General features: G+C 41.9%; 1 protein-coding gene across 2 annotated transcripts in view; it reads right to left on the bottom strand.

Moving 5' to 3' along the window:
* Positions 1-16,530, bottom strand: part of LOC310866892 (sperm-associated antigen 7 homolog) — a 40,856-nt gene that overhangs the window by 22,735 nt on the left and 1,591 nt on the right. The window contains exons 2-7 of one of the 2 annotated variants that reach the window (XM_083776689.1): positions 15,564-15,631; positions 14,796-14,884; positions 13,897-13,981; positions 13,378-13,467; positions 12,860-13,016; positions 4,130-4,285 (exon numbers count right to left, since the gene is read on the bottom strand). In XM_083776689.1, the coding sequence (XP_083632815.1) occupies positions 4,149-4,285; positions 12,860-13,016; positions 13,378-13,467; positions 13,897-13,981; positions 14,796-14,884; positions 15,564-15,631 (626 nt within the window). In that variant the 3' untranslated portion in view covers positions 4,130-4,148. Of the gene's footprint in view, positions 1-732; positions 4,286-12,859; positions 13,017-13,377; positions 13,468-13,896; positions 13,982-14,795; positions 14,885-15,563; positions 15,632-16,530 lie in introns of those variants that run through there. The other variant, XM_083776688.1, reaches the window with a different exon arrangement.

The following is a 16,530-nucleotide window of genomic DNA, read 5'->3' as shown; positions in this document are numbered from 1 at the left end:
AGGTACTACAGAAATGTTATATTATGCATATGTAGTTCTTGAGCTTGTAGATCACCTAATTTCATACTTTTTTGCCTCTTTCGTATCATATGGTTTGTTTGATTGAAAATTCAAATATAAGTCAACACAAAAACTGTACTTGTGGACGAACCACCATGATAAAGCATTTACACTCGTTTACAACAGGGTCCACCATTTCCAATTCATCAGAACAGGACTTCATCATAATAAAGTGTTAAAAAAAAAAGGGAAAAACATGTACTGTATGGTGAAAAGGGGGTGTGGGGGAGTAATGGTCTTGTTTTATAGGCATTACAATGTCCTTAAATTGTCACTTCACTCACCATCATCTGGGGACCCCCTCATAATCCTGTGGGGATCCACACTAGGTTGAGAACCACTGCATTAAATATGACCTCGTCTATCACAGGTATCTTTAAAAAAACAAAACACCGGGAGAGCACAATGTCATCCCCCCCCCCCCCCCCCATCTCTTCCGTACTGTCCGTACACATGTTTTGTATTTGCTGATGACATGCATTAATGAGTACATTGTGTATGGCCATGTTGATGAATTGAATACACAGGAGGGACCACAATTTAAACAAGTCCCCAGTCCTACTTGCATTTTCCTTTCAGTCCTTACTGTAACCACGTACGTGCCGTTCACATTTTCCGATTAATAAAGTATTGAACGAATCAATGAAAGATGGAGGGTTTAACAGACACTCGTATAGTTGACAGGTTTTATTTGTAGGCTACATGTGCACATGGGGGTTAAAAACAGTGCACCCATGTGTATAAGAAAAGACACGAAAAAGGAGACACAATGTCAAAATACTGCAAACATTTAGATGGGACAAAAAAAAAACTAAAAAACAAACCAGACATAAAAAATAAAAGTTCCACATTCCATCAACCAGTGTGACACTACCGGTATGTAACATGCAACGGTTCCTATGGTCAAAGACAGCCAGTTAAAGGTAGGTAGGTATAGGGTAAGTGGGTTTTTTTTTTGTTGGTCAAAACATTCAAAGCTCTATGTTGTCACAGTAATCATTGCTATAGAGGGTATGCGTGTGACATTATTGTACCTGGAAGAACGCGGGAGCGCCCACTGAGTGGCAAAAAACTACTTTCTGGCCTAGTTGACAGCCCATTCATCCAAACAGAAAAGTCCTGTCCGATTGTTAAACTCACCAACATTGCAGCTGAACGAAAAGCTTGAATTTTCTGCAAAGTTTTTGTTTCATGAAAATCCACCATAGAAACGTTATGAGCTACTTTCTGTCAAGAAATGCCCTGCATTTGATTATTTTTCTAAGTGACAGAGTTTGGAAGTGCTTGTTTTCAAGAACACTAACATTTTGCTGCCTCCTGCATTATGTGACATTTGGAAACAGGTGGTACGCAGGACGTTTGAGTGATTTCCAACGAGCGCTTCCAAACTTCAACACTCCATGCTGCTCAATGTGTTGCCACTCAGTCTAGATGAGGGGGGAAAATCATGCCTGTGCATACTCTCTATAGTGTGTTCACAGTCTATCCAGCTCTGTATTTCTAAGTGGGTTGCCAATTTACAATTTAGGCATTTAGCTAATTACAGCCAATCGGGAGAGTGTCCAATTATCAGCTTCAGCTAGTAATAGTGTTCCAGATAGAGCTATTTAGGTATTTTAACAAACAAAAAAAAATATATATAAAAAATAACACTTAGCCCCAGTGGCTCCCAAACAGTGGGTCGGAACCCATGTGTCCCTTTATATTTTGTGTTCCAAATTTTGTTTTTAATTATTAGTTTTTGCCATTTCTTGAAAAATTCAAAGAAAAATCTAAGAAATTCCATAAATTAGAAAAAGTCGTTTTTGCAGTGAAAACAGCCAATCTACAAGCTCACTACGTGGCACTTCGCACCACGTAGTGATCTTGTAGATCTGCCATTTTCACTAGTTTGGATCCCGGGCAAACAAAGGTCTAATTCCATTTTCTTTGGGAGGGTCTTGAGCTAAAATGTTTGGAAACCACTGAGGACGACCTAGAGACCGACTTAGCCTACCTTTAACGTGGATTTAAAGTAATACAGCATCGGCTCAGAATAATAACAACACATTTATGAATAGACAAAAATCCTTATATCATAAATTATTAAAACAATAAAGCCTCATCCAACATGGTGGCTTATGATGGTTGAGGTGGCTAAGTTGCAAGCAGTGGTGGTGGAAAGTACACACATTTACCGTATGTGTACATTTACAGTACTGTAGTCGTAAAATAACCAAATCTATTCCAATTGTGAGTATTTTTTACATTGTGGTATTTCTACTTTTACTTCAGTTTAGTACTTCTTCCACCTCTGCTTGCAAAGTTGTCTCAGAGCGTTGTATAGTTGCATTGCACACATAATGGTGCGTAAACGAAGCCAGCCACTAGGTGCCGCTAAAGCTCAATTTTAAAAGTCTAAAACTACACTTAGTAAAATTTGGGGGCACGATTATTATTATTAGTACTAAGGTCTTCAAAACAGGCCTGTTCCCTCCTCTGCTCGTTATTAAAAAAGAATCTAATTCCGTCCCTTAACATTTTGGTTTAATCAAGTCAAAGCCGACCGAACTAATGTTTGACATTTGTGATATACTTTGAAAGATTTTAATACACTTGTGACTGGATCCAGGCATCAATGAAGGAGTTTTGGTAGGATGAGGGAATGATATTGGCAGGAGGGCAAAAAAAAACAAAGAGCGATAGTTAATTAGACCAGCATGGACTTCATGCTGTATGAAAAGGATGTGATCATCGATGGCCTTCTGTCTATTAATGTGCTCTGGAAAAGAAATGCATTACAAAATAATGTCTTTAACCTTCAAGTACCGGTAATTGAACCTCGAAAAGGTTTACATTTATATAGAAATGTCAAAAACGTGGCATTCAGTTCGGTTGACGTGTGAAACACGAGGCGGTGTGCAATTCTACTTCATTCGTGGACAGAGTTCACCTACAAGAGACGTAAAAGATATATTTTAAATCATGTTCTCCTCCTCTTGTTGCTATAGGACAGAATATAACACATTTTTGCCCAAATGTGTCGACCTCATCACCTTTGTGATGACGGCTATGGCCGTTTTTAGCTGAAAGAGTGTTGCTGGCAAGCAGACTAAAGTCAAGAGCTGTAATGTCGAGCACACTATTTGGCTCCATTTGATTAGCATCTCTTATTTTTAAATGTTTTCTTGTTATTTTGCGGGAGGGGGAGAGAGAGAGAGAGAGAGAGAGCGGTGGAGCGTGGGGGGATTATTATTTGTTAGGCCCGGGGCTGTAAAAGGTTTTCAAAGGTACGCGCATCAAAAATAATAAAAAAACACCAGATGCTGGACACGGAAAGGGGGGGAAAATAATAATAATAATAACGTGAGGATTAGAAGTCTGAACCACTGGGTCATCCCGCTCGCATGGACATGTATCACGTTACAGACCAAAGTGACGCTTTGAGCGGCCAGCTCCAAGAGACGGGGGCTCAAACCGTCACTCTGGTTGGTCATAAATCTCCGCATGATTCAATGGTTTTGTTTTTTAGGAGCACCACCGGTTAGTTTAGGGTGGAGGCTCCGTCATGCCTCCGTTTAATATAAAAACCTTCTAAAAGGATTAAGAAGAAAAATGTACTTCCATCTGGACACGATTTATCGGTCGTTAAATCGGGCGCACACCGATACCATTTCTGTCATACCCTTGCAAATAAATCACCCCCGATGAGAACAAAAAAACAAAAAAACAAAAGAAATATTATATAAGATCTTAAAATATCAAATTCCAACCCCTGGATTAAAATACCGGTACGTAAAAGGGAGAATAAAAACAAAACAAAACAATAAAATACAGTCTAGGACTCTAGGTCCGTCTGTGTGGGCACTGGAGGGCATATACTAAATACGTATAACAAGATTCAACACCAGCCACATAAATTAAAACGATAAACTTTTAAATGGACTTAATGTTACCTAGAGGATCTCGCTGTGGAGTAAAACTGTCCTTTGTGCACGCCTCGGTCACACAATATCGCACAACACAGCAACGGAGACGGGGATGACGAGGACGAGAGGAGGACGACAGGAGGAGGACGAGAGGACAGGACAGGACGAGGACAGGAGGACTCAGGAGCAGCCGGACGTGGCGCTCGCGGCCGTGGCGCTCGCTACCGCGTCGTCGTCGCGCTTCTGCCGCTTCTTCTCCCTGATGGCGTTCAAGGCTTCTTCTATGGAGCGCTTGTCTCTCTTATTGGCCACGGGAACTGGGGATAGGGAACAGGTCAGAGGGAAGACGGGATTATTATTATTATTATTATGGGTCATGAATAAAGCAGTAAAGTGAATGAAGCTTGGGCTTAAGCGTCATTCATAGTCTGGATTTTCGGTGGTGAGGTGACCACCGAACTACAACATGACGTCACTGAGCCGCGGTGAAGAGCAAACCACCGCCACCGCCCCAGACCTTCTCTGTTTTTTACTCACCACCGCTCAACGTTATTTCAGCTCCGGTTGTCACCTCTCCACCGGAGCGGTGGTCACCTCACCACCGCTCCACGTTATTTCAGCTCCGGTGGTCACATCGCCACCGGAAATCCAGACTATGAATGAGCCAGGAGAATGGGGGAGATTTGGGGGAGGCGCAAAAGCGCCCCCTCCTGACTAGTTTCAGTCGACTAAATATCATAACATTTTAGTCGACTAAATCCACAGTTGATTTAGTCGAGTAAAAAGCATTTCGGAGGGCTTTGATGCCGTCGTAATGACTGTTTTTACACTTGCTGAAAATAGCCAATCTACAAGCTCACAACGCGTCGTGCTGTGACTCGTTGTGAGCTTGTAGATCGGCTATTTTCAGCATACAACCAAGTGTAAAATGACTTATACTGGAACAACACTGCCTGTAAGATCCATTTTTGGAGGCTATTTCTGCATTTATTGATAGTGAACAGTAGGCCGAGGAGAGAGATGGGGGGGTGACATGACACAGTCAAACCCGCGACATGCTGTCAGGCTGAACTTAGCAGCCTAGGGGCTCCATCGTCACCGCTAAACCCCATATCCCTAAACTTTGCCTTTTTTTACTATTTTGAAAAACATTTTTGAATAGTTCCACTAGTGGCTAGCCAATCTACATTGACACGTTGTGGTCTTGTAGACTGGCCATTTGAACTATTCAAAAATGTTTAGCAAAATAGTAAAAAAATAAGTTTAGGGATGTCTCCCCCCTGCTCCCCTCCCTCCACTGGCTCCCGGTCGCTGCCCGCACAGAATACAAAACTCTGATGCTGGCATTCAAAGCAACCAAAGGTATGGCTCCCCCATATCTTGCAAGTATGATCGAACCCTACAAACCCTCCCGCGCACTCAGATCAGCCAACGCAGGGAAGCTGGAAGTACCCTCACTAAAAACGCCGGGACAACGCTCCACACGTCCCAAACTCTTCTCCCTTCTGGCTCCAAAACTGTGGAATGCACTTCCCATTGCAGTCAGAACTGCAGCATCACTCCCAATCTTCCGCCGTAGTCTGAAAACCCACCTTTTCAGACTCCATCATGGCCCATAGCACTTACCCCACCCCCTTAGATAGCATTTCTGTAGACTTAGATAGTATTTGATACAGACTTATAGCATGTTATGTAGACAGCACTATAATTGCATTGTATGTAGTCATAGCACGTCATAGTACATATGTATAGCATAGTAGTATAGATGTATAGTTTATATGTATAGCTTCATTATATAGATATTCCACCGTTACTTTCTCTTTTAATATTTTTATTGGTTTTTGAATTTTTTTTTCACATACAGTTACAAACCATTACAAAGGACATACTTTGCCTAACTGACATAACATATAAACAGAGAAAACAAACAATGAAACAACAACATTAGGACAGGGGGGGGGGGGGGGGGTTCCTCCATTTCCTCTACACCATCATTCACACCATACCATAGGAAGCAGAACCAAATGAAAAACAAGCAAAAAGAAAAACAATCCAAGATAACCCGAATATTGCACCTGTCTCAAGCCCATTCACATACAGTTTTTTTTTATTATCCTAGATCTGTCCAAACAATGGGGCATTGGGCTTTTAGAAGGATCCGAGATATTTCAGTAGGGAAATAGTCTAATAGTGGGGCCCACACCTCCTGAAAGGAAGCGTCGTTGCCTCTATGCATTGCACAGAGTCTTTCATGGGGTAGCACACCAAAGATCTCTCTATACCACATTTGTACCGTTGGTGGCTTATCCTTAATCCAGTTTATCAGAATGCATTTCCTGGCTGAAAGTAGAAGTTTATCAAATAGTTTAAATTGTAGGGGTGTCAAATGAATTTCTTTTGATGGGAGTCCCAGTAAGAAAGCTCCCGGATCCTTCTTTATTCTCATCTTAAAAATGTCGCTTAACTCACGTGCCACTTGGCCCCAGAACCTGGATATGCACTTACATTCCCAAAAGTAGTGATAGTAGTTACCCAGATCTGTTTGACATTTCGAACATAAAGGAGATATTGAACGGTCCATTTTGTTTAGCAACACTGGTGTGATGTGTAATCTGTGAAGAATTTTATATTGTGTTTCTCTTAGTCTGTTACAGGTATAAACCTTTTTAACTGAGTCAATGGCCTCTTGCCAGTCATCTTCAATATATTCATTGTTAAGATCTCTCTCCCATTTACGGAGGGATGGTAACTCCTGGGAGTCCAATGAGTACAACAGTGAGTAAAACGATGAAATAAAATGTGATACCTTGCTACAGTTGCATAAGAAATTCTCTGTTTTACTGTAAAGGGAGACCAGTGGTGTTGGCAGCTGTAGTGAGTTAATGAAGTGTCGTATTTGCAAGAAACCAAAAAAATGTTCTCTTGGAAGGTTAAACTGTGTCTGCAATTGCTGAAAAGACATCAGAACACCATCTCTAAACAGATCCCCCAGTACACGGAGCCCTAGTGAGTGCCAGGTCGTAAAGATGGCCGAGCTGCACCCCGGTCTGAATTCATGGTTACAAGAGATTGGTACTAGCAAAGACCTTTGGTCTTCTCTCCCTTCGTAGTTGGTAATCTGTCGCCACACTCTAATAGAATTATAGATAATTGGGTTGTCTCGTATCTCCCTATGAATCGTATCTTTATTACCGGTTACCAGTGCCCATAGTGAGTTTGGTGAGCAGCCCCACGAGTCCACACAGTTCTTATTGTGTAGATAGGCTTGTAGCCATTCCCAGATGTAACGAGCGTGACACGCCCAGTTATAGAATAGTATATTTGGCATGGCAAGGCCCGCTTTACTGGTTGGTCGCTGCAAGATGTTAAATCTTTGCCTGGGTCTCTTTCCATGCCAAATGAATTTAGAAAAAGCCTTCTCCAAATCCTTGACCTCTTTTTTGGATACCCATAAGGGAAGCATTTGTAAGGGGTATAGAAGGCGGGGTAAAATGTTCATTTTTATTAAACTCGCCCGTCCCATGAAAGAAAGTGGGAGGTCATGCCACCGTTCCAGATCTCTCTTAACCGCTGTAGTGACTGGGGCCAGATTCAGACGTGACAGATCTTTTAAGTTGGGAGAGACTTTAATGCCAAGATATGTGAATCCTGACGTAGTCCATTTGAAGGGAAAGTTATCTGGGATGTCTGATTTGGTCAGAGTTCCTAGTGGCATAGCCTCTGATTTACTTTGGTTAATTTTGTAGCCTGAGATAGCGCCAAAGTCTTTAACAATTGAGAGGACAGTGGGCACTGACCTCTTCGGGGAGGAAAGAAACAGTATAATGTCATCGGCATATAAAGCTATTTTGTGGGAGGTGCCCCCGGTCGTAAGTGAGACCCCCTCAATATCATGATGACACCGGATAGCCTCCGCTAGCGGTTCGAGTGCGACGGCAAACAATAATGGGCTTAGGGGGTCCCCCTGCCTTGTGCCTCTTGCCAAGGGGAAAGGCTCAGAGCAGGTGCCATTGGTGAGGACACAGGCCACGGGAGAGTGGTAGATGGTTTGAATCCACTTAAGGAAATTCCCTCCAAGTCCATATCTCTCCATGACGTCGAACAAATACGGCCATTCTACTCTATCAAAAGCTTTCTGCGCATCGAGTGACACTGCTAGCGCTTTGTATTTCAGCTGATTAGAGTACTGTATAACATTCAATAACCGCCTCACGTTCGTAATAGAGTGTCGGCCTTGTACAAAACCTGACTGGTCTGGGTTTATTATCAGAGGCAGCAGTCTCTCTATCCTCCTTGATAATAATTTGGAGAGTATTTTACTGTCCACCGCTATTAAGCTAATGGGCCTATAGGAGCCACATATGTCGGCTGGTTTATCTTTTTTGAGGATGAGAGATATATTAGCCAAGTTCAGGGTTTGGGGAAGACTGCCTCTTTGTAGTGAGTCTGCATACATCTCTCTCAAAGGACCGACTATAACCTTACTCATTTTTTTATAGAATTCTGGGCCGTAGCCGTCCGGGCCTGGGGCCTTACCCCCTTTAAGGGTTTTTATCGTTTTGAGTATTTCTTCCTCTGTTATGTCTTTACAGAGAGTCTCTCTGTGTTCTTCAGACAGTGTCGGAAATGTTATTTTATCCAGAAAATCTTTCCTCTGCTGGTCAGAGGTTCCACACTCCGAAGTGTATAACTTTTGGTAAAAGGATTTCATAATTTTATTTATATCCTTAGAGGTGTGATGGCTAACTTCATTGTCATCTTTGAGGGAGGATATTGTGTTAGAATTCTGTTTACCTTTCGCCAGTCGGGCCAAGAGTCGACCGGGTTTGTTTCCCGATTCATAGAACTGGTGCTTTGCAGCATAAATGGTGGACTCAGCTTGTTTTGTCAGAAGTTGGTCTAGAGCTGAACGGGCGGCATCTAATTGTTTTGCCAAATTATTAGACCTGGAACGTTTACATTCAGATTCCAATTTTAAGATTAAATTTTCAAGTTCCAGTTGATTTTTGAAGGCCTCTTTCCGTTGAGCCGAGTTGTACGAAATAATACAGCCCCGGAGATAAGCTTTTGCTGCCTCCCACAATGTGGAGGGGCTCATCCCGGGAGTTTTGTTTACAGAGAAGAAGAACTTCCATTTATTAGTAATATATTCCAAAAACGGGGGGCTGCTCATCAAAGAAGGATTCAAACGCCATTGTCTACTGGCAGGGTCCCTATAGGGCGGGTGGACAGTCAGGCTAACTGGACAGTGATCTGAGAGCGTCTGTGTGCCTATTATACACTCCTTAGTCCTATCCAATATCATTCTAGACGTCAGGAAAAAATCGATTCTCGAATACACCTGGTGGGGTCGAGAAAAAAAAGTGAAGTCTCTTGTTCTTGGGTTGAGTAGTCTCCAAACATCAAATAGCTCCAAATCATTACATAGTTCTCCAAGTCTGACACATTTACGAGACGGGGTAGGTCGTGGGGTTGACTGGTCAATATTTGGGTTAGGAGTGGAGTTAAAATCTCCCCCAATGATGGTATAATTAATTGAGAATGCGGATATTGCAGACAGTAATTTTGAGAAAAAAGAGGCCTCGAATACATTAGGAGCGTATACACAGCCCAAAAGGATATGTTCACCAAAAAGGAAATCTGATAGCAAGATATATCTCCCTTCATCGTCGGACACAGCCTTTTCTAAGGTAAATGGGAGATTCTTATGTACAAGAATAGCTACTCCGCGGCTTTTTGTATTGTATGAGGAGTGATATACCTGGCCTACCCAGTTACGCTGTAATTTCATATGTTCTAGATCAGACAGGTGAGTTTCCTGTAAAAAGGCTATTTGACTTTTTTCTTTTTTCAAATAGGTCAATATTTTTTGACGCTTGACCACATTATTTATACCCTTCACATTGAGGGTTATAATTTTAAGATCACTCATGTCTAATACTAATACAATACATAATGTGTTGCATGAGTGCGTACCTGACGCCTATTGAAGTTAATGTGGGCAGGTCTATAGATGGCTAGAATAAAGGAGGTGAGCGGAGGGGGGAGGGGGTGAGGTACATACAACAAAATAACCCTACTGTCTTGTACAGACGGATTACACATAAAACACATACGGCTCATCCCTAATGGATGGGCTAAAATGATTAACATCGCTCCAGTGAAGCTGAGAGGAGTCCCGCCACAGGAGAGTATAAGGCCAATCTACCGAGTGATAAAATCCCTACTGAGATCAGCCCCTCTCCGCACAAACACCCCCCATCCCCACACCGAGTAATCAGATGGTAGTAAATATAACCTAATAATACTGGAGCTTCACTCCTTGTCTGTAGATGTAAATTCAGCCAGATGTTTACAGGTAGTGTAGGCTACTGGCATCTGATAATTTAACCAAAAATAGTAGGCTATAACTATTTCCTAACCAAGTATCTCTTCCTTCAATACCCATTTTCTTCACTCTGTTTATTCCTTTTTACCATTCATTTTTTATTTATTTTTATTTGTCCACGTAATGTGGCCCTTATGGGGATAAAGGAAAAGTTGCAATCAGGAGGAGAGGAAAAGTAATAATAATAATAAGCTAAGGGAATAAATCATTTTTTGTGTATATATTGAAATTACATTGGTCTATTTGCCAGACTTGCATGAAAAGTGTGTAAAAAAAAAAAAAAAAAGATAAATATATATATATATACATATATACACACATATATACATATACATATATATATATATATACATACATACACACATACATATAATTGTACCACAGATCCATAATCATGATTTTAAATCCATTGTTTCGGGAAAATAAAGTGATAATAAAAATATATGTATATATCATTAACACCATAAACTACTGTAGTACTCCATGGGTTATAGATTATGCTTGCAATATAGTATCCAGACTACACTAATCCAGCTCGTTGTGCTCCATGTGCCAGAAATCAGAGCTGTACATTTCAGTAATATAAACGAGTCCTTTAATATAAACATAATAGCCTACGGCTACATACCAGTATGATGTGAAGCACCGCTGGGAGATAATAAAAAAAAAGAAGAAGAAAGAAAAAGAAAAGAGAGAGAGAGAGAGAGAGGGAGAAGAGAGAGAGTCCGTTCGACATTCCATCAGTCCGATCCGTGTGTAGGGTGGGCAATACCTTTATTCCAATTCTTTCAGAAAGTGTTCAGCTTCTTGTGGGGTCTTGAAGGAGTGGTCCTTGCCGTTGCATGTAATAGTTAGTCTCGCAGGGAGGCGCATTTTAAATCGTATCCCTTTTTTGATGAGTTTGTCACACACGGCGTTGTATCCTCGTCTTGCCATCCTGGTCTGATATGAGATGTCCGGTCTGATAAGAAGTTTGTTGCCCTCGTAGTTCAGCTCGCCTTTCGCCCGTGCTGCAGTCATAATTATTTGTGCATCTCGCATAGTTTGAAATTTTATGACGACAGGTCTAGTTGTATCAGGCTTGATGTCTCCTGCCGCCCTGCGACACCTGTCAATCTTCACACTGCCGTTTTCTGACTCGATATTAAGCAGAGTAGGAAGCCAGGTCTCGAAGAATTTAACAGGCTGTTTGCCCTCTGTCCCCTCTTTCAGACCCATAATACAAACGCTTTCCCGTCTGCTTTGATTGTCGGCATCTTCCGCTCGCTGTTGCAGAGTCGTCACTGTTTTTTCCAGCTTTTTCAGTCTGTTTTCCATTGTTGTTGCGTTGTCCTCGGCCGCTGAGATGCGGGATTCAGCCTCTGTAATGCGTTTGGTATTGTCCGACAGTCGGCTATTAAAGCCCTCCAGTGTTGTAGTCAGGGCAGTAAGCTTTTGGTCCATCAGGGCACCTATCTTTTCCGTCACATCGCGGACCACACGGGCAGCGAGATTTTCCCAATGACTTGTCTCGTCGCGGCCACCCGCAGCGCCATGTTCAAGTTCAATGTCGGCGTCTTCCTGGTGCGGGTCGTCATGTTTCTTTGTCGCTGAGCGAGTGTCAATTGCGACGCGTTGTGCTTTCTTCTTCTTTTCCTCGTTGGTTGACATTATTAGGTTTGCTCTACCATGAAATAAACTTTGATAACTACTATAAGTAGTGTTTAAACTAACATTTTCTCGGTGGGGTTTGGGGAGGACAGCAGAAGCGTCTCTCTCACGCTGACGTCATCACCGGATCTTCCACCGTTACTTTCTTAGCTTACGCATGTCTCTTGATAAATGTTTTTATGTGATGTATTCCCATGCTTTTTTGTTCTTGCTTAATGTAAGTCGCTCTGGATTAAGAGCGTCTGCTAAATGCCTAAATTGTAAATTGTAAGGGGTTTAGCGGCTGCGGTGACGAAAATGGACCCCTAGGTGCCCAGACGGCTACGCCAGCCGTCCGGGGCAATGACTCAATCTAATACTTCCAAGATCTCCAATTAATAAATAAACCCCAAATTTGAATCACATGTTGTGGGGCCTCTGTTTTCCCAAAGAGGATTCCTAAGGGTCCCGCCCAGCCGCCAGGCTGCATCAGGGCAACTACATTTGCCAATTCTCTAAATGGGCCCCTTACTAGTTTTAACATCTTGTAGTGTGTTTCAAAACCGGATTTCAAAATCTGTTCGGATATTTAATGTCCCAGAAGGGCAATTAGGTTTACAGCAAGAGTAGTGGTTTAAAACATACAAACAATACAGGACAACAACAGACATGAGACACCATAGCATAAACAGAGGTCTGGGCGCATCTAGATATAGAATCGAGGATAAAAAATAAGAAAGGCTACATTCAGGAAAAAGTGCTAGGATATAGAGTGCCGGCATAAAGTGCTTGTTTCAGCATATCATCACCACATTGTTACATGTTACTGGCAGCGTTGACTGCACGAATGGAGGCAGGGACAAAGAGAACTCACCCATGCCGTATGAAGTGTTGGCCTCCAGCGTGTGCGCTGCTTCCTTGGCAGAGGAGGTGCCGATCAGGTGAACGTACTTGTCTCTGTAGTTGGAGTTGGGACAGGCTTCCGTCTTCACCGATTTGCTGTCTGCAGCCTCTTCTAACGCAGCCTGTTCCTGGAGGGGGGAGAGAGAGAGAGAGAGAGAATATATATTTTTATATATATATACACAATACAAGCTGTGTGAGCTTGTAGATTTGCTATTTTCAAAATGTATAGGGTATAAAATAAAATAAGGCTGGTTAAAACCAGACACGGCAATATTCGAAATCCCACACTATATCTCGTCTCAACCTGTTCAAAGCCTGTGTGGGAACTGAAGTATCCTTTCTGCACGGTGCTGAAACATGGACAATGAATGAGGAGCTTTGAGATGGTCTTGACGGCCCCAGCGGGAATCGAACCCAGGACCTTCCAGCTGTGATTTGACAGCGCTACTGACCGCGCCACCGTGCCCTCAGGGTGAATGTTCTTACCTTCAGTCTTTTCATCTGCTCCGCCACCTGGGGGTTCCAGTCCTCTCCTTTACGATAGGATTCAAGCTCATCGTCTGACGGAGCAAACTCCTGCCGAGCAGAGAGAACCGAACACAAGAGCGCCGTTAAACGCTATGGCACACACACACACACACACACACACACACAACTAGTCTCTAGACGAAACTCACATGTTTTAGGTAGAGTCCCACTTCCGTTTCATGTTTAGAAATATTTCTTTTACATTTAAATATATTTTCGTGAATGGAAATGACAACAAGATGACGGCTTCCAGGCACAGTTACAGGCTCTCTGTGGCATTCAAACATTGTGGTTCAGAAGGAATGATGCCTGGGCAGGGGCCGGGGCAGTTAAATATAATAACACTGGAGCCGACAGCGACGCCATGATACATATGACGTGTATTTATCATTGCATTGCTGTCCATTAAAAAATATGAAATAAAGGCGAAAGCTACAAAAAAACAACAATGAGTGTAAACGAGGCGGTCAGTCTCACCTTCTTGAACAGCATCACGTATCTGCTCTCCTCGTCCTCCCCGAACGCAAACGACGTCAGACCAGCCACTTCTGCCACGTCGTGCCTTTGGGGGAACATTAAAGGGATTGTGACATTTAAAACACATTTTTGTAGATTTTTTGGCTTTTCTTGACATCAATGTCACCAAAGAAAAACGAAGTTTGAACATTCAGTGTATTCTCTGCTTTCTGGACTTTTGTGAATAATTATGCAAAAATGTCTCATCGGGTTGGACGGCAGTAATATACGTAGATCTCCGCTAAACCTCCGCCCCCTCCCCTCTGCTCCCTGCCTACCCTCTCTTCTCCGCCCCTCTCCTCTCCTCCCCCTAGTGCCTCTCCTCCCTGCTTCCTCATTGTGACCGCGACTTTGTTTCTTTGTAATACTTACTAATAATGGCTTCTAGAGAAAAATCAATCTGCCCTGTTGTTGGCTGTGTCAATCAACACAAGTCCTTACACTGGATACCAACTGGCCTAGATGAAGACTCTTTTATTTTTGACGGTGACGTTCCTACCAAGTTGTCAAAGAAGCGCATCTTGGGTTGACAGGAAAGGGGGAATTACCGACATCTACAGGCTAAAAGAATGTGTTTTTCCATGCCTTCTCAGGATGCAGATTACACATACACAAAAACTCCTGGCAAGAAATACTGGAGTGGAGTTGAGTGTTCAAACTTTTTAGACACGTTTGAAGGACCATGGCCAAGACCAAAAATTATGTTATAAATAATGTCATAATACCTTTAAGAAGCAAGGTCATACGTTGACCATTTATATACATCGCCACAAGGCGGTTCTAAACTACAAGCACAACATGATTAGGTCTGTCACGATTAAGTGACAATTAATTGTCACACAAATAATTCCAGTACTTACAATATACTCCTTTCAATCTTTCCCATGGGATTATATTTCTTCTTCTGCTGACCACTGTCTTGGATGAATTGTGAAATCTCTTTCTCCATCTGAGGGGGAGAGAAACAGGGTCTTTGTGTTAAAGACTTTGCATGTGAACAAGGCAATACATTTGGGATCCTGCAGGATTTTCAGTAATGGTCCCGGGTCATTGACGAGTCCGATTTCTTAGCGGTTCCTTTTCGCGATTTCTATATATTTTAAGAACATATATAAATTACATATAATTTTGCCATCGATTAAATTTTTTCATGAACATAAATTAAATCATACATTTGCAATTTGCATACTATATATTATAGTGTTTCTCAAAGCTACCCACAACTCCAAATAGACCCTTACAGGTCTGTAACTCTGACAGTTACGGTGGTCATTGAAAATAAAATGTTTGAGAACCTCTGGTATTGTTATTGTATAGCAGACTGCAGACGTGAGGTCCACATACCAGCTCTGACAGTGTGACAAAAAACAAACAAAAAAAAACATTTCAAATGCAATGGACCCGATTCCAGTTCCTCTGTGTTGGATGCGGTTGCAGTTCTCAACCCTAGTACAAGACAATACGTTTTGCACACACCAGAGAGGGCATTTAGTGAGACAACAGATATCGGAGTGAGGCCGTCTCTACATTTGCTTAAACTCATAAGGGACAACTTCAGATATTTACATACTATTATAGAAGACAGGAATGTCGTTGGTTTAAAATCATATTGATTATCGACATCTCACCTTTTTACGGAACTCTGCTTTCTTTCTCTTTTCATCTTCCTGCATCTTCTTGAACTTTGCTGCTTGCTCTGAAAGAACACAATAAGCACTTTTTATTTGAATGTATTAATAATAAGCATTTAGTTTATCCAGAGCGACTGACCATAATATGCAAGGCAAGCACACACATCAAATGCAGAGAGAGCATTGTAGTGCTAGGATCATAGGCAAACAATGAACCTATAATCAGTCTAAAGTCTCTAAACAATATACTATCGAAAATGAACTGTACTTGAAACTATAAGATGCCAGTTGATCAAAGAACGTACCCGTAATAAATACATAAAAACAATAAATAAAATGCTACCTAAATAAACACTGTTGTCATGCTGTCTGTTTTTACTTCTCCTTGAATGAGTAGCATTTCCGTTACAAACAAGGTTTAGTGTCATGTTTGCGCTATAGGAGGACAAACCTACAAGTTTACAGAACAAGAACAAAACGTTTTCTAGTGAAATGTCATGACATTCAAAGTCCTGCAATGAGGGCATTTCAGATTCAAGGGGTTCTTGGAGGGTAAATTCATGGTAACAACAGAGAATCCATTCAAATAAAGTCACTCCAATCCCCTGAATCTACCCGTATAAAAGCTGTCTTACAGTTACAGCGTCCATTCATGTACAAGCAGCTAGCATTCAAAGCAGGATATATAGGATTGCAATTGTAAACTCCTCTGATGTGTTATCCTATATTTCCAACAGATGACCTAACAAATGGAAAGTGCAAATGCATTGTTGAAACAGCATTTCACTGTAAAAGCTGGCCAAATAATGCATCTCTCAGTTGACAAGCAACACTTAATAGTATAGAGCTATATAGACTAATCACCATGCAGTTACTGCCGGACAATTGGAGAATGGCAGAATGCATTAACCAAAGTGATCAAATACAGTGTTTGCAATTGCAACTGAACTTCCAGTTCCATTAA

The sequence above is a fragment of the Protomyctophum parallelum genome (genome assembly GCF_964188405.1).
Source record: "Protomyctophum parallelum genome assembly, chromosome: 1".
NCBI lineage: Eukaryota > Metazoa > Chordata > Actinopteri > Myctophiformes > Myctophidae > Protomyctophum > Protomyctophum parallelum.
The sequence above is the reverse complement of the archived record's forward strand: the minus strand, read 5'-3'. Positions and strand labels throughout refer to the sequence as shown.